At 40.8% G+C, this 19694-nt stretch overlaps 1 protein-coding gene across 6 annotated transcripts in view; it reads right to left on the bottom strand.

Annotated features, from left to right (window-relative positions):
• DEPTOR (DEP domain containing MTOR interacting protein) overlaps nucleotides 1–19694 on the bottom strand; it is a 147245-nt gene that overhangs the window by 90771 nt on the left and 36780 nt on the right. For all 6 annotated transcript variants that reach the window (XR_012327328.1, XM_033843248.2, XM_033843247.2 and 3 more), the window contains exon 3: nucleotides 19133–19256. Coding sequence is in view for 5 of the 6 variants with exons in the window: in XM_033843248.2 (XP_033699139.1) it covers nucleotides 19133–19256 (124 nt within the window). In the remaining variant the exon portion in view is untranslated. The remainder of the gene's footprint in view (nucleotides 1–19132; nucleotides 19257–19694) is intronic.

Below are 19694 nucleotides of genomic sequence, written 5' to 3'. Positions count from 1 at the left end.
GACCTGCCAGCCCTCTAGAGCTCCTGCTAAGTAACTCCTGGCCTCTGGACAAACGGCTGGTTAGCTGCTGCTGCCAATGTGAGCTTTAGACAAGAGACCAGTTGGCAGGCCTGCCTGGATCGGCTCAGCTAGTTATTTAAAACATGCTCCACAACCCTTAGCTCTTCCCTATTTCATTTTCCCTTAAAATCAAGCATAATACTATTCCTATCCAGATTCCTCTCCTTAGGACAAAGGCTTGCCTGGGACTGATTTTAGTATCAATATGTAGTCACAGTGTTAAAACAATAATTTGACTCACTACTCGGTCCAATGATCTCTTGCTATGTAACGAGTTGCCCCAAAACTTGGTGGCTTAAAACAACCACCATTTATGGGAATGTATTTAAATTGGTGCAGCCAGTGTGGAAAACAGTACAGAGGTCCCTCAAAAGACTAAAAAGAGAGTTGCCATAAGATCCAGCAATCCCACTCCTGGGCATATATTCAGACAAAAGTATAATTGAAAAAGATACATGCACCCTTATGTTCTTTAATATTTTTTTTTTTTTTTTGGCCACACTGCGCAGCATGTGGGATCCTAGTTCCCCAACCACGGATCGAACCTGGCGCCCTGCAGTGGAAGCACAGAGTCCTAACCACTAAACCACCAGGGAAGTCCCACCCCTGTGTTCTTAGCAGCACTGTTTACAATAGCCAAGACAAGGAAACAATCTAAATGTCCAGTGACAGATGAATGGATAAAGAAGATGTGGTACATATATATGCAATGGAATACAACTCAGCCATGAAAAAGAATGAAATAGGGGCTTCCCTGGTGGCGCAGTGGTTGAGAGTCCGCCTGCCGACGCAGGGGACGTGGGTTCGTGCCCCGGTCCGGGAAGATCCCACATGCCGCAGAGCGGCTGGTCCCGTGAGCCATGGCCGCTGAGCCTGCGCGTCCGGAGGCTGTGCTCCGCAACGGGAGAAGCCACAGCAGTGAGAGCCCCGCGTACCACAAAAAAAAAAAAAAAAAAAAAAAAAAAAGAATGAAATAACATTTGCAGCAACATGGATGGACCTAGAGATCATTATACTAAGTGAAGATACTAAGTGAAGTAAGTCAGAAAGAGAAAGACAAATACCTTATGATATCACTTATATGTGGAATCTAAAATATGACACAAATGAACTTATTTACAAAACAGAAACAGACTTCACACACATAGAGAACAGACTTGTGGTTGCCAAGGGTAGGGGAGGCTGTGTGGAAGGGATGGATTGGGAGTTTGGGATGAGCAGATGCAAACTATTATATGTTTGTATAACTGAATCACTTTGCTTTACATCAGAAACTAATACAACACTGTAAACCAACTATAATTTAATAAAACAAATTTTAAAAAAAGCCCAACCACCATTTAATCATATCTTAGTATTCTGTGGGTTGCCTGGGGCTCAACTGGGCAATTCGTCTGCCACCTTTGCTTGGGATCATTCATGCAGTTGCAGGCAGACAGTGGGCCAGGGCTGGATGTCTGGCCCTGTGGTGCTCCTAAGTCAGTACAGCCTTTCCTTCCCATGAGACAGCCTGGACATTGAGATACAGAGCTCAAGAGGAAAGAAGCAGATACTGCCAGAATTTTTTTACACTTTTATTAGCATATATTAAGATATTAATAATAATAATAATACAATATTATTAATATATATCCACTTACCAGACAACTCACCCATTTAACATGTAAAATGCAATGGTTTTCGGTATATACAGCGAGTCGTACAAACATCACTACCATCCATGTTAAAATACTTTATCACCCCAAAGGAAGTGCTGTACCATTAATAATCATCCCCCACTTCCCCATTCCCCCTGCCCTAGGCAAACACTAATCTACCTCCTACATCTATGAATCTGCCTCTTAAAGACAGTTCATACAAATAGAGTCATACAATATGTGATCCTGTGTGACTGGTTTCTTTCATTTAGTATAATGTTTTCAACATTCATCATGTTGCAGCATGTATTGGTACTTCATTCCTTTTCATTGTCAAATAATATTCCACATATTGTATGAATATTCCACATTGGGTTTATCCATTCATCAGCTGATGGGCATTTGCGTTGTTTCCTTTAGGTTATTATGAATAATGTTACTTTGAAAATTTATATACAAATTTTTTATGTGGACATATGTTTTTTTACTCTTGGATATACACCAAGAAGTAGAATTGTTGGGTCATACGGTAACTCTTTTTAACCTTTTGCGAAAATGCCAGACTGTTTTCTAAAGTGGCTGTGCCACTTTACATTCCTACCAGTACGGTATGAGAGTTCTAATTTCCCCACATCCTTGCCAGCATCTGTCATCTGTTCTTTGTTATTAGGATCCTCCTGGTGGGTGTGAAGAGGTATGTGAGTGTGTTTTTGATTTGCATTTCCCTGATGATTAATGATACTGAGCATGTTTTTGTGTTTATTGTCCATTTATATATCTTCTTTGGAGAAATGTCTATTCTGATCTTTTGCGCATTGTAAAACTAGATTACTTGTCTTTTTACTATTGAACTTTAAGTGTTCTTTATATATTCTTTGATGCAAGTCCTTAATCAGACATATGATTTGCAGATATTTTTTCCCATTCTATGGGCTGTTTTCTCACTTTCTTGACGGTACTGTTTCTAGCCCCAAAGTTTTTAATTTTTATGTAACTCAATTTATCCATTTTTCTCTTTTGCTGCTTGTGGTTTCGGTGTCACATGTCAGAAACATTGCCTGACACAAGCCCATGAAAATTTACTCTTATGTTGTCTTCTAAGAGTTTCAAAGTTTTAGTTCTCACATTTAGCTCTATAATCCACTTTGAGTTAAATTTTCTAGAAGGCATGAGGCAAGGGTCAAACTCTGTTTGCTTGTATGCAGCTATCCAGTTATCCCAGCATCATTTGTTGAAAAGACTATTCATCCTCCATTGAATTATCTTTTTGACTCTTATCAAAACCGATCAACCATGCCAGGCCTTCTTAAACTGCTTAGGCTCAGAAGTCACAGAATGTCAATCGCCCTGAATTATACTTGTTTAAAAGCATGAAATTAAAGACAAATGTAGCTTCAATTCCTAACTCTGCATACCTGTTAGCTACGTGACTCTCCTTCCGCAAGTGTAAACTGCAGATAATGACAGTGCCTACTTGGGGAGCTGCTGTGCAGTTTAAGTGTGATTATGCACGAAATGCTTCAATCGTGGTGTTGAACACACCTTAAACACTGAATACATTTTAGCCATAATGATGATGATAACGATTATGATGCTAAAAATTTTCTAGATGGAGCCATAAGATCAAACCCCTTTCTTTATGGCAAAATGAACTAAGATTCTGTGCATATTTCTATAGACAAGGATAACAATTCCATTTTAATTAGTAATGAGAAATGGGGATGATGCTCTGAAAGTCTTATTTTTATAGAACAAATTCATCTTCAGCCAAAATGGTCCTGTGTGGGCCTATAACCATGATATAAAGCCTTATAAGATATAAGATAAAAGCCTTATAAGATATAAGATAAAAACCATGATATAAAGCCTTATAAGATATAAACCTTATAAGGTGTTAGGCATTAACAATATTCGTCTCCTGGAAGTACTCACCAGATTTTGATTGTGCATGTGACTGAGTTCAATCTTTCCTGGATATATATCTGAGTCATATTTCCCAGACTCACTCTAACCCAGGGGAAAGGCAGCATCACAATAGAAGGAACTGCTACATTTAGGAGCCAGTACAGGAATAGAAATAAGCTGATAGCAATCTCCTTGTGCATTGAAAAAAACATTCAAAGGAACTGAGAAGGCCCTATATAACGTGGGAACATATGTGAATGGTATACAAGGGCACAAGCTAGGGAGGAAGCCAAAATGACCCATGGGCTATTAGGCCGGAAAGATGCTTTAGAAATTAAAGAGCTTTAAAAAAATAAAAAGTGTTAGTGTAATGGTAAATTATTTTGAAAAGCAGAACATAAAATTATATAATGATAACCATTAAAAATTAAAAATTCATTCATCCAAATATTAAAAGAGTTACTTACCCCTGGGGGCAGTTTCTGAATGATTTTTCTTTTCACCTTAATAGAATTCTCTATTACTCAAATTATTCCCCAGAGAGAGTATACTATGTTTATAACTGGGAAAAACGTTATCAATAAAGAAGTTATATTAAGGTTAAGTTTATATTTCACCAGATGACTTGTCCCTGACAAAATGCTTATATTAATGCCCAATATAATAAAGTTGCTCCCAATGTATAAGTTATACATATAGATGTATGCTTCCAAAATACAGTTTGAATGTGTAACACTGACTTGTGTGATTAGGAAGAAAGTATGAATTATGGCGAAATGCTTATATGAGCATTGATATTTTTGAATACTGTGCTATTATAATACTATGCTATTATCTATAGAATAGATGTGACAGGCATAAATTGATACAATTTTCATAATAATTTGGTTAGGAACTAGTAAACAGAGAGCTGTTTGGTTAATATTTGTCAGTAAAACTATTATATATTTAAAAAGTGAGGGAAGGGGAAGAAAAACAGCATTTTACACTCTTTGCCAACAAATACCTTTCATCTTCCTTCAGTTGTCTTCATATCATACACTGAACAGAACATACTCCTTCTCATCTTTTTTCCTTACTCATGTTCTTCCCTCACATCCTCCCTCCTCCCCTTCCCTGGAGAAATCCAAACTATTCTTCAAAAAAAAAAAAGGCGCTCCTCGTACACTGGTGCAGGTTGTTCACTGCACAAGGGAACCTCGCTTCAGTGACAAATGAAGTCTAAAATCCAGTGCCCACTCCTCAAGAGCAGTCCCTGTGGAGGAGAGGTACTGTAGGAGCTTGAAGGGAAGGGCAAAAGGGCGTCTTTCTCATTCGCACAAAGGTGCTAAGTGAGATAGTGTGGTTCTGCTTTGAAGGGCTAAAGTACTAACCTCTCTTTGAAAATATCCCAACTAAAAAGCAATTCATACAGATCTCTCCTTTTTTTTTTTGAACTCTGAGCCAGTACCATAGTTTTGTATATATTCTCTCAATTTTTAACACACTATTTTTACCCCTTCAGCTAAACTAGAAGCTTCTGAAGGATAGACACCATGCCTTCAATGCTGGTGAAAACCCAGCCCCGGGAGGCAGTATAAATTAGGTGCTTAACAAATATTTGTTAATCAACTGACTGGAAACTAAGAACACCACAAACAACAGTAATGGAGAGTGTTATTTGTCTTTGAAGTTAAAATCCCTTCCTCTTTGCTTGCTATTTTAGATTTGCTGGAAAAAAAGCAAGAACTTTTTTAGTGCTGGTTTTATGCTCTGAAGAGACGGATATGCTAGAACCTAAGTTGTAATTTTCACATTGCCCACAGTTTTTAGTGTTGTGCTAAACATTTTCAGCTTTTTAGTGTGGTTGTGTTAAACATTTCAGCTGTTGTTACTGAACTTGAATCAGCTTTAGATAGAAGCTGAGCGTGGATTCCAAGGCCATGGCTGTCCTAAAAGGCTACATGCAGCTACGGTTTCATAACCATAAAATTACACAAGAAGGAGAGAAACCAAGCACTTCTGCACTGAATTCAAAACAATTCAAACCTCTGTGAACCCTTTCAAACAACTGTCAAGGGAAGCTGGGTTCTCAAACATATTATAAAGGCTCCTTTTAAGGGAATGGTTATTATTTATTTTGGATGCTTCCATAATTATTAGAAAATAGAAGGATTTGCTGCCAAAAACAAAGGAAGAAAAAAGGAGGTAAAGAAAGAAGGTTAGGAAGGATAAGATGAAGTAATTAAGAAAAATTAAAGATAATACCAACAAGGGAAAATAAAATGAACATATTTTAAAGAGGTAAGCAAAAATGATAAAAAACTGAACACAGTGACAAGTAGGGACTACTTTTCTGCAGGTTAACAGGCTAGGTGACAGAAGGACCACTTTATCCTGCGTATTTGTGGAAGTTACACGAAAAAGAATGCGAAACAGTCTTTCCTCTTTTTTTTCAACCAAGGTCTTACATTGTACAATCCTAAGACTCCCTCTCTTAAAACAGATTTTAAAACCACTTCTTTGATACATCTATGGCCAACTGATTTTAACAAGGGTGCCAAGGCCATCTAATGGGGGAGATAATAGTCTTTTCAACAAATGGTTCTGGGATAATTAGAGAACCACATGTAAAAGAATGAAGTTGGACCCTTACCTCAAACCCTATAAAAAAAATAATTCATAATATATTAAAGACCTAAATGTAAGAGCTAAAGCCATAAAACTTTGACAAGAAAACATAACCATAAATCTTCGTGACCTTGAATTTGGCAAAGGATTCCTAGATATGACACCAAAAGCACAAGAAAAAAAAGGAAAAATAGATAAATTAAACTACATTAAAATGTAAAACTTTTATGCTTCAAAGACACCAGCAAGAAAGTGAAAAGACAACTCAATGAATGGGAGAAAAGGCAAATCATATGTCTGATAATGGATTTGCATCTGGAATATATAAAGAACACTTAAATAAGAAGACAACCCAGTTTAGAAGTGGACAAATGATCTCAATAGATCAAAGAAGATATATAAACGGCCAATAAGCACATGGAAAGATGCTAAGCATCATCAGTCATCAAGGAACTGCAAATCAAAACCACACTGAGGGGCTTCCCTGGTGGCGCAGTGGTTGAGAGTCTGCCTGCCGATGCAGGGGACGCGGGTTCGTGCCCCGGTCTGGGAGGATCCCACATGCTGTGGAGCAGCTGGGCCCGTGAGCCATGGCCGCTGAGCCTGCGCGTCCGGAGCCTGTGCTCCGCAACGGGAGAGGCCACAACAGTGAGAGGCCCACGTACCACAAAAAAAAAAAAAAAAAAAACATACTGAGATACCACTTCACACCTACTAGTTGGCTAAAATCAAAAAGTCAGATAATAGCAACTGTGGGTAAGGATGTGGAGAAACTGGAAGCTTGTTGGTGGGAATGTAACATGGTACAGTCAATTCAGAAAATACTCTCGCGGTTCCTCAAACCATTAAACACAAACTTATAATGTGATCCAGCCATTCTAATCCTAGGTATATTGCCAGGAGAAATGACAACCTATGTCCACAGAAAAACTTGTACACAAATGTCCTGGCAGCATTATACATTATTGTCAAAAAGTATAAATAACCCAAATATCTATCAACTGATGGAATTGAAAATGTCATATATCCATACAATGGAGCAATATTTGCCTATAAAAAGGAATGAAGTACTGAAACACACTACAACCTGGACAACCCTTGAAAACATTATACTAAACGAAAGAGGCCAATCACACAAGACCATAAATTATATCATTCCATTCACGTGAAATGTTCAAAACAGAGAAATCTATGGAGACAGAAAGTAAATTAGTGATTGCTTAAGGACGAATGGCAAAATAGAGAGTGATAGCTAAGAGGTACAGGGTTTCTTTTGGAGGTGACAAAAATTTTCTAAAATTCTGGTGATGGTTGCAAATGTCTGTGAATATACTAAAAAGAATTAAATTGTACACTTTAAATGGGTCAATTGTATGGTATTGACCCAATTATATCTCAATCAAAACTACAATGATATATCATCTCACACCAGTCAGAATGACGATCATCAAAAAATCTAGAAACAATAAATGCTGGAGAGGGTGTGGAGAAAAGGGGACACTCTTGCACTGCTGGTGGGAATGTGAATTGGTACAGCCACTATGGAGAACAGTATGGAGGTTCCTTAAAAAACTACAAATAGAACTACCATATGACCCAGCAATCCCACTACTGGGCATATACCCTGAGAAAACCATAATTCAAAAAGAGTCATGTACCACAATGTTCATTGCAGCTCTATTTACAATAGCCAGGACATGGAAGCAACCTAAGTGTCCATCATCGGATGAATGGATAAAGAAGATGTGACCCATATATACAATGGAATATTACTCAGCCATAAAAAGAAACGAAATTGAGCTATTTGTAATGAGGTGGATAGACCTAGAGTCTGTCATACAGAGTGAAGTAAGGCAGAAAGAGAAAGACAAATACCGTATGCTAACACATATATATGGAATTTAAGGAAAAAAATGTCATGAAGAACCTAGGGGTAAGACAGGAATAAAGACACAGACCTACTAGAGAACGGACTTGAGGATATGGGGAGGGGGAAGGGTAAACTGTGACAAAGCGAGAGAGAGGCATGGACATATATACACTACCAAACGTAAGGTAGATAGCTAGTGGGAAGCAGCCGCATAGCACAGGGAGATCAGCTCGGTGCTTTGTGACCACCTAGAGGGGTGAGATAGGGAAGGTGGGAGGGAGACGCAAGAGGGAGGGGATATGGGAACATATGTATATGTATAACTGATTCACTTTGTTATAAAAAAAAAAAAGAAGGATATCCAAACTTTTATTTAAAAAAAAAATCACTACTTTGGACATTTCATTTATTCATTCATTAATCCAATAAATATTTACTGAGCATCTTTTCTATCCTAGGAGATGCAGAAATGAAATGACATGGACTTTGTCCTTAACTTGCTTACCATCCAGTGGGAAGCAAACATTAAAAACCTATGGGTGGGGCTTCCCTGGTGGCGCAGTGGTTGAGAATCCGCCTGCCAATGCAGGGGAAACGGGTTCGTGCCCCGGTCCGGGAAGATCCCACATGCCGCGGAGTGGCTGGGCCCATGAGCCATGGCCGCTGAGCCTATGCGTCTGGAGCCTGTGCTCCGCAACGGGAGAGGCCACAATAGTGAGAGGCCCGTGTACCGCAAAAAACAAACAAACAAACAAAAAAAAAACCTATGGATGGGACTTCCCTGGTGGTCCAGTGGTGAAGAATCGTGCTACCAATGCAGAGGGCCCGGGTTAGATCCCTGGTCAGGGAACTAGAGCCCGCATGCATGCTGCAACTAAGAGCCCACATGCTGCAACGAAGATCCCGCATGCCACAACCGAGACCTGGCGCAGCCAAATAAATAAATAAATAAAATATATATAAAAAAACCTATGGACAAGGTAGATAAATGCTACGGTAGAGTTATAAGTATATATAGAATGAAAGGAAAGTAAGGAAGAAAATACCCAAGTCTACCATAGAATGAAAGGAAAGTAAGGAAGAAAATACCCAAGTCTACCAGAGTCTCTTAAGGTCAACTCCTGTTTGACGAAACAGGAGTTGACCTTAAGAGACAGTAAGGGGGGACTTCCCTGGTCACGCAGTGGTTAAGAATCTGCCTGCCAATGCAGGGGACACAGGTTTGAGCCCTGGTCTGGGAAGATTTCACATGCCGTGGAGCAAATAAGTGCATGCCACAACTACTGAGCCTGCAAGCCACAACTACTGAAGCCCGTGCGCCTAGAGCCTGTGCTCCACAACAAAAGGAGCCACCACAATGAGAAGCCCGGGCACCACAACAAAGAGACGCCCCCGCTCGATGCAACTAGAGAAAGCCTGTGTGCGGCAACAAAGACCCAACGCAGCCAAAAACAAATAAATAAAAATAAATTTTTAAAAAATTTAAAAAAGAGAGACAGTGAGAGGATACAGGATCAAGGAGAAGCAAGTACAGATGCACAGTATGAGGAGAGATCAGGACAAGCAGTTCAATGTTAAGTAGCAGCACGATGCGGGGGGGTGGTGGGAGTAGGTAGCAAAGCAGAAGGAGATAAGCATGGGCAATGGGACGCCATTAGGCCAGAAAGGTTCTGATCCTATAAGTGATAGAGTGGATGAATTCTGAGCTCAGAATTGTCAATAAAGATAACAAAGATGACAGCACAGTGATCCTTTCACGTGATGGTCACCTTTCACTTTCCATTATGACAACTGTGTTTTCAGCTCAACAAATGTATCAGCACTTATTGGATACCCCACCCTGCACTGGTCACTAGAATACAAAGAATAAGTCAGAGTTCCTACTCTGGAAGACCAGGAGGAAGCAAAGTTACCAAACTTCTTGAAAGCTTGAGACTGCTCTCGTACACTCTGTCTTCACCCACCTGCTAGAAAGCGGCAGGGAGTCATCGGTGGCAAAGGACCAATCACTAACCTCAGCCTAGGAGTAATGGGATAAACACTCAGCAAGCTGGAGCCACTGGTGCTCGTGGAGATGCTAACAGCCTCTCAGCCACCTCTTAGCATGAACTAGAGGGAAGGGCATGGTCTGAAGAGTGAAATGTGATGGCAAGGAGAGACTTCACAGTCTTTTTGAATCTATCTGTCCTAGCGCAGGCAGGAAATATTGATATAATGAATACAAAACAATATCCCTGTGCCACGCAAAAGCAATCTGGGACTGATCTGGATGATTTTCTTCTCCTCTGCTCTTTCCCATCAGTACAAACAGTTCCAGGGTGACAGTGGCAAGGGGAGGGAGTCCTAGCTTTCAATCTCTGAACTGTGATTTCCAAGCTGGGGTTGGGCTCTATGATTCTCTGAGTTTCTTCTCTTATGTAATGAAGGTAATAATGCTTACCTCAGTGGGGTTGTGAAAATTAGAGGTAATCTGTGTAAAGCATCTAGCGTATTGTCTGGCACAAAGCAGCAGTGAACAAATGATACACACACACACACACACACACCCCTGAGAGTTGACCCTTATCAACTCTTATCAATCCTTGTCAGGTTGGACAATAGTCCCAACCAGCCAGAAGAACCAATTCCAAGCACCTGGGGAGAGGAGGTGACAGGTGAAACATAGAAAAACCAAAGTTTACTTACTTGAAAGGAAATTTTATACTCTAGAGAGTGCTAACACTGAGGCAAAAGTTAATTTTATTTAGGAGGTTGAATCATGGTAGAATACAGAGGACGATTTTATAAAAAATATCATTTGGGTGGTTGTTCCATAAGCGTGTTCAGTTTGTGAACACTGAGAGAGCTGCACACTTATGATATGTGTGCTGTATATAATGATATACTATACTTCAGTACATTAAACTTTACAGTTAAAGTTTGACTACATATTTAACTTTAATAAAGTTTAAAATGTTATCTGATTTTCTTTCCTTCTGGTCTGAAAGACTCTTTTGTTAGGGGCTCTAAAATTAATAAATGCTTTCTGTAGATTTGGTAGAACAAGGCCATTGTTTACACTCCCCAGCTCTGTGTGAAGAGACTGTGATTCAGCAAGGATGTTTTCCTTTAGCAAACAAAGCAAGAAAAACAACACAGCAACTACAGCAAGTCCCCTGCATACGAACCTTCAAGCTGCGAACTTTCAAAGACATGAACGTGTGTTCCATCAACGTCAGGCGTGAGTGACGTTGCAGCTTGCCCTCCGTCTCCTATTGCTGAGAATCCTTCAGCTCTACCATCTCCCACCTCCTCTCCCTCCTCCAGTCAGTAACTCTTCTTGCCTGTTCACTCGATGCCAGCCCCTGTATGCCAGCTGTTGTACCGTACTACAGTACTTTTCAAGGTACCGTAGTGTAAGATTAAAAATGTTTTCTTTATTTTGTGTGTGTGTTTGTTTTTTAAGTATTACTAGTGTGAAAAGTATTATAAACCTATTACAGTACAGTACTATATAGCCAATTGTGTTAGTTGGGTACCTAGGCTAACTTTGTTGGACTTACGAACGTGCTCTCGGGACAGAACTCGTTTGTATATGTGGGGGACTAATTGTATACCTCTTGGAATCATCTCTGCATTAAAAGACAAAGCCGCCTACCCAAGGAGTCTCCACACAAAGCTTCTAACAATGGAGGAATAACCTCCGACTTTAAAAACCCCAACGAGTCAAGCCTTCCCCTGGTATCGCTCCTAGAAGGTCTACTTTTATTTTGCTCCAATAAGTGTCTCTCCTCCCAGGAGGTCCTTCCTTCTCTCCTACTCCCTGTGTGTTCTTCTTCCCCTTTGTTGCAGAATGTTTGGCATCACCTCACCCTGCCCCACCCACCTTAGATCCATTCACTCTAGAATCTCAACACTTAAAAACACACAAGAGCCATTTCCTCTAGAAAAGACTCCGAGTTCTTCATCTCTTCCAGATGGAATAAACTGACACTTGATGTGAACCAGAGTTGTTGGATTCAAAGCATACTGGAGAGAGACATTATGCCATTTCTACAGGCTCACTCAACTGGAGGCTTAAAGCATGTTACTTAGCCCACCTCAAATTTGCTTTCCTTCCCTGTAAATTGATGGGGAAAATCTCTCCCTCTTAGAAGTACAGGAAGAATTAAATAAAATAATATGTGGAAGATATTTAGAATGATGCCTAATGCATAGAAGTCCTCAGGAAATGATGGCTATGATTATTATTCTTACTCTTTGAATGTCTGTGATCAGAACCTACAATGAGTAAATACGAATAGAGTGATCTTAGAATAGCAAATATCTACTCCTGGTTTTAGTCCAATTTGAAAATGCCAAGGTTAGGAAAGAAAGGGGCTGTCCACTGACTTCTTTCCTAAGTAAGGATGACCATGCGTTCATTTATCTATTCATCTCTTCAGCAAACATTTATTCAGTATATGCTGTGTACTGGACATTGAGGCTCTAAAGTTGTGTGCGACCTCAAGGTCCATAACCTCAAAGAGCTTCTAGTCAAGCTAGAGAGACTGAAACATCAAGCACAGTCACCTTGGAGAAATGTGGTTGCCGGGCTAGAACTCAGGTTGACGAGGGTCAGAAAGGGAGCCAAAGAAATTCATTATAATCCAACCATACTCCACACTCATAAACAGTGAGAGTACCCTGTGCTAATTCCAACCATCACATCACGCATGGTACACACTCAGAAAAAAACAGAAAGAGCAAGTGACTTTTCCATTGATAGAGTGTGGGCAATGGACAGTGTGTGGCCTGTCCATTCACGGAGATAGGAGACAACTCATTTCAGATCCCAGGTGGGTCTCACAGGCTCTGTCAATCAGGGTCCCCTAGCAGGAAACTACAAAAATGTACAAATGGGCTAATAAGAGGTAGTCTAGCATAAAAGAACTACTAAAGCTATGGGCAGGGTTAAGGGAAACTAAAAGAGATGGCAAAGGTCCAGACTAGCGGTCTGTGATCATTAACAACTCCAGGCCTCAGGATTATGGAGAGAGGGCAGTTTCCAGAGCCTAAAGGGGATAGATGTTAAGAAGAGGGCTGCCTGATGGGACCTGTGGCCTTCAAGAGCAGGGAGCAAGCAGAGAAATAAGTACTCTGACCTTACTCTCCTCCCTTCTACCTACTTCCTGCTAGTGCCACCCACTGACCCAGCCAAAGGCAATGGAGCCTGTTGACTCAGGCCATGTAAGTCAGCCTCCTGGGGCACACGAAAGGTGGGAAAAGGGTAGAGAATGATCTGGAGGACAAACAGAAATGTCCTGCGTACAGGCTGGGCATCTGACCATGCAGAATCTAATTCTTGCATATAAAGGCACGTGTTTGTTTTTTTTTTATGCAACCTGGGTCACACGAGGATACTTTGGACGATGTGCATTTTTCCTCACATATTGAGAAACACAACACGTCCTGTATGAGGTGAGACTCTGCTGAACTTTATCTCATTTAGTCTTCATGACAAGTTTGTGAGCTATGTCTGTTCTTCCAATTTTATGGATGAAAACAAGACTCGGACAGGTTGAATGTCTCGATAAGTGGCAGGAGAAGAACTCTGACACACGCTTCTCCACCCGCAGAAATCTTAAATGGCTTCTCCATGCTACCAAGTTGAAAAGTAACTACAGAGATTGATCGGCAAAATCGATGTTACAGAGACTTGGTTCGTCGTCCTGCAATTACACAAGATCAGGAAAACTTGGCAGAAATGACCGGCAACCAATCCCTGTCGAGGAATCACGTCTACTGTTGAAGCAACAACACGTGTCTACCTCTAAATCGAGTCATTTCTGAATAATCAACCAGAGCTAGAATCTGTACATGACAATCTAGGGCTGACGACTTCTGACAAGCACAGCTGGCCTGCTGCCTGTGCTGTATGTTAACAAAGCTCTAATATTATCGCCATATATTTATTATACGGAGGGAAAGCGTGGCATTGCCAAGAAGCAGTAAAGAATGATGTGATTTCCAAAACCAGACTCAAGGACTTAGTAGAAACCAGGAGATGAACACTTTTTTCAGGTCCATTTATTTATTTGTTCATTTATTTATTTTTTGGCCACACCATGCGGCATGCGGGATCTTGGTTCCCTGACCAGGGATCGAACCCGTGCCCCCTGCACTGGGAGCGCAAAGTCCCTTTCAGGCCCATTTAAAAATCTACAAGCTGCATATTGTTTAATATTGTTTAGTGGCATTCATTCCTGCTACAGCCTCCTTGGATAGAAGCTGTAGAAACTTTGTGAATTAGAAGCTGCAGACTGAAAAGGAGTTACACGTGGGCTCACGTGCTCTGGAGCTGGAGACCACGGTTTGAAATGCTCCCCCAACACCCCACCGCTGATTTCTGGCTATGTGAAGGTAGGCAAGTTCATTTACGACTCTAGCCTCGATTTCCTTATTTGCCAAAGGGAGAATCACATTTTTTATCTCATTGGTGTAGAATGAGGCTCGAATAAGAAAACACATGTAAAGGGCACGGTATCTAATAAGCATCAATAATGTCCTGTGGTTGCTCCTTTCATCAATATCATCAGCATCTTCAGGCCTCCTCCACTGTCCCTTCAACTCCTCTCACCATCTTTTCAAGAATGTCTGCATAATGAACAGACCGGGAAGATAAAGATAATTTCTCCTTCTGGGTCAGAAAGCAGGTTTGCTTGAAGACCATTTCAAAAGGTTCCTCGAGCCTGGGGTTCCTCTTCCGTAACCCAACCCTGGCAGGTGTCATCTGCACCTCATTGTGCTGTTCTTTGGGAGCTAAGCCTTGGAGGACCTGTCAAGAAAATGATGACGCTCTGCCTACCGCTACTGCCAAGAGCAACAAATTGTTCTTTGTCTCCCAACCCAGGGGTCTCCTACCTGCGTCCATGAAATGGTGGCAGGCAAACCCGTTAGCTTGCGAGTAAGATAAAATCTCAAGACTCTTGACAGTTCTCAACGTGAGTTAACACAGTATCAAAACTCATGCCTTGTCACCCAGACTAAATAGTTGCAAAAGGTAACAACTTTTATTCTACTTACACTGCAATTTTAGCACGCCCTTCAAATCATCCAAGAAGGAAATATTTACTCCAAGATTCCTGTGAAACCACTAATTAACTGGGAAGCACAAGCAAACTGTGAAAAGCTGTATATAACATATTAGAAAGTATTTTTATTTCAGTTTGCAAAATAATTAAGATATACTTTGAACATAAAACTTGAATCAATTTGCAGAACTCAGGATCCCGGTTTGGAAAGCACTTCTATACTGCAAATGCAATAAGACAGAGACAAAAACTTGAAGCCTTTTTTTTTTTTTTTAAACTCCAGCTCCATGTTCTCAGGTTACACCAGCCATTAAGCCTCTTTCTAGCTCAGGTGCCCCATCTCTGCAATGGGATTAATTGTGCCTACTGGGTGTAACTCAGAGCTGTCCAGAGCATCAAGCAGGTTAATGGACAAGATGCTTTGTAAACTCTAAAAAGGCAAGACAAGGTACACCTCTGACTCCTGTCGCTTACCATGAAAAGCAAGCTCTCTTTAGCTTTTTCAAGGTACCAGCTCAGCAGCTTGTAGCAATCACAGCATGTAGAATCCTTTGTTTATTCAACAAATATTTATTGTGCCAGCCTCTGGGAGGGAACAGGAAAAAGATCCCAGGGGTATATGGTAGAGAAACCTCTGATAAGATAAAACACACAAAGGGGCTTTTCCCCTTTGTATATAGTTCTCCCCTAATATTTCTCTTCAGTTCTATGAAATAGAGAATATAAAGGAAGCAGTGGGAACTCAAAGAGATCTAATGGCATACAGGCACTTTAATTCTTCAACCAGGTATACACTCCTAAGCAGAAGAAACAGACTGCTGGTGGCTGGAGAGAGAAACTCCTGATAAAGGCTGTATCTTAAAATACTATCATAAAACAAGAAAAACAAATGTCATTTATTTATATTATGATTTACTAGTCTAATAGCAGCAGCTCAGATTTCGTGGGCTCTCAACTCTATGCCAAGTACTGTACAGACTGGATTTCATTTAATCCTTCCAACAGCCTTTCCAAGTGGGTCCCCCACTTATCTCCATTTAAGACTACAGGTCAGAAAGGTTCAAAGCCTACTCAAGGTCACGGAGTGAGCAAGTTGTGAGGCTGGGATTGAAGACCAGGACCGTGCAACTCCAAAACCCACACCCTCTGCCACTTACTGTGAGAGAGACGCCTCATGTCACCAGCTCCCCTATAATGTTCCTCGCATTGGGACAACTTGAAAAAGTCAGCTTCTGCTCCTTAACTAGCATTCGCTGGAGTACCTCTGAGTTGAGGTAACGGAAGTGACGTAGACACTAAAAGGCAACACACACAGTCACTGACTTTTAGTCCTGAGACGCAGATTTGTCCTACAAAATAGACTGAGAAACACCACCAGGGGTTAGAAAGCCAAGGTGCCCCCAAATTAGTACATCTCAGCAAAACCCCAGCCAGAAACCACCAAGTTTCACAAAGGCCTATAAATAACACAGAACAAACAAGCCAGAGGAGAGCAAAAAGGAAATACTGACAATAGAACCAGGCCCTTAGGGCTGGATGGAAGGCTGGGGAAAGCACGGCCTGCACACCTGTCACCCTGGGTTCAGGCATCTCCTGTCCCCCTCGAGCTGTAGCACCAGGACGCAGAAGTGACTTAACTGCTCTGGATCCCAGATTCCCCTCCTTCTGGGACAATAACGTAATGCCCCATCTATATTATATAATTATTTACTACCTTATCACTATTATTATTACTGTTATTATTTACTACTCTATTATTACTCTGTTCAGGAGGTTCAGATAAAATAATCTAATGGCAGTGCTTTGAGAAGCTTAATGTACAAATAAAAGGTCCCTGTTGTTTTTTTTTATCATATTTACAGAACACCACATAGATTTACCATGAAGGAGAATCATTTTACTCCCCTCTTCCAAAGTCTACTTTAAAATCCTGGAATATTTTCAGTAAATTTTTATAGCAAATCTCATACCCAGATATTCACAAACTCCATGTTACATTTTTGAAGTAAACACTGGTTTCATTCATTTAATCTCCATTGAAGGCAACAGAAGAGATTTATTAATAGCCTAGTAACAATAAGTTTGGGCTCTAGGTTCAAATCCCAGCTGGTTTATTTATTTATTTATTTGGTTTTTTTTTTTTTAAAATGAATAGGGTGACCTTGGGTAAGACACTGAACCTCTCCTTGCAACTTTTTTCTCATCCATAAAATGGGAACAATGAAAGCATCTAACTAGGGGTTGTTATGATGATTAAATAAAATAGATCAGTCAGGATGTCTGATATATAGCTAGCAATCAACAAATATTATCTATTGTTATTATCTTAAAAGGAAAACAACTAAAGGAATAATATATCTTTCATAAGACCTTCTTTCACTAATATTAGAGATATCCTAAACAAGGGTTCCAGCTGAAATAAGAGAGGGGGAAAAAGTCAGTTCTAAAATAAAGTCCTTGAAAAGATGAGCTATGAACAAAATCAGCTATTCATTTCTTAATGTTATTTTTTTTAAGTATCCAAGACTTACGAAATAATAGTACATGCTGAGATTCATGGAAAAAATGGCCAGAGAAACAAGGAAAATGCATTAAAAATATAGATAAGTGTATATACCAAACAAAATTGATCAAACAGGTAAACTGAACTATCAATTCCAAAGGCCCTAAAGTTTGTTCCACGCATGTTCTAGCAACCAAAGGTAGGGGCCAAGATTTGTGAGGTGGCAGTTAGGTCGTTCAAGTTCAGTACTTATGAAATTACTTCTCCTAGTGCTAATTTTACAAGCAGTTTGAAGAAATAAATTTACTTGGAATTGAGACACTGAACATTAATGACTAGAAAGCCAGTGCACACAGAAAAAGTACAGCAATATTGATCAATTCGTCCAGGGATCAGAAAGTTTCGTCATCCTTTTCAGCAAATATTTACCATCTACGATTGGCCGGGAACATGTGAAACCATAAGAAATACAAAGGAGGATAAAGCAGTCCCCCCACTTAAGTTTCTTAGTCTAATGCCGTAAACAAAACGACATGAAAGTTTAACACAGTTCTTTCATGGGGTAAACACAGAGTAGCAGCACCTAACTCAGTCTTAAGGGGACGCGGAAGGATTCTCAGAAAAGGTGAGATTGAACACGAAGCCAGGAAGAGTCAGAGTGAGCTAGAGAAAGGGCTGAGCGTGGCAGGAACAGTCTTCTAGACAGAGGGAACAGCATATGCAAAATGTACATCAGATCACCACTTTACCACTCCTTACTGTCTGATGGCCTCCCATCACACTTAAAATAACATTTTCGATATCGTGGCGGTAAGGGCCCTTCACGATTTGGTCCCAACTCATCTCCTACTCTCCCCCTTACTTCCGGCCCTCTGGACACACTGGTCTCCTTGCTGTCCTAAACTATGTAGAGCATTCCCACCCGAAGCTTTTACCCTTGCTGTGTCCTCTACCTTGGATGCTGTTCCACCAGATACACACAAGGCCCACTTTATTCAAATGCCACCTCTTCAGGGACGTCTTCCCTGTCCCCCCATCTAAAACACCTCGTCACCCTCAGTGAGTCTATTTCTCCCTCTATACTGAAAATCACCCATACTAAACTACATTCCTCTTAATGTCCACCTCTTCAACTAGAATGCAAGGACTTCCCTGGTGGCACAGTGGTTAAGAATCCGCCTGCCGGGCTTCCCTGGTGGCGCAGTGCTTGAGAGTCCGCCTGCCGATGCAGGGGACACGGGTTCGTGCCCCGGTCCAGGAAGATCCCACATGCCGCGGAGCGGCTGGGCCCGTGAGCCATGGCCGCTGAGCCTGCACGTCCGGAGCCTGTGCTCCGCAACGGGAGAGGCCGCAACAGTGAGAGGCCCGCGTATCGCAAAAAAAAAAAAAAAAAGGAATAGTTATGTAACCATTCCACATGGAAGAGCCAGGCTGAAGTCAAAATGATAAAAGACTGAAATAGCCCTGCTTCTCACTACAAGATTACAGAACATACTTCTCATACAGCCTCTGTCCTCTCACGAAGGCCTTCACTTCGTTGTCCAGTGGGAAGGTGCCATCGTCCTTTCTAAAGCGATAGAAGAGTTTGACGTCCTTGAATTCCTTATGCTCGTCACACACTGAAAGGCAATATACACAGAGAGGCGAATAAGAAAAAAAACCTCTTATTTAATTACTCAAATGAAGGAGGATGCTAATTAAGATTTGTTTTATTACCTACTTTCTCAAGCACACTACTCTATGATTTAATACAGAGTAAACTATTTAGCACGGTACCTGGCACAGAAAAGTGCTCAGTTTTATTAGCTATCATCATCATCATCTGTTAAAAGAGTCACAAAATTCAATTCATCATGCTTTCTACAAACTCTTCTTGAGCATGATATTGGTGTAGGCATCAGCCTCAAAGAATATGAAATCTAGCGAGATTAAAAGAAATGTCGACATGCAATTAAAATATGGCATGACCAGGCTACGAAAGAGCTGAGGAGATATTCAGTGGGAGCCCAAAGGAGCGCCCAGTACCCCAGCTTTGGGGAATGTACACGTCTCTGAAG

Source organism: Tursiops truncatus, chromosome 17, assembly GCF_011762595.2.
Source record: "Tursiops truncatus isolate mTurTru1 chromosome 17, mTurTru1.mat.Y, whole genome shotgun sequence".
NCBI classification, from domain to species: domain Eukaryota; kingdom Metazoa; phylum Chordata; class Mammalia; order Artiodactyla; family Delphinidae; genus Tursiops; species Tursiops truncatus.
This window is presented reverse-complemented; position numbering and strand designations above follow the sequence as displayed.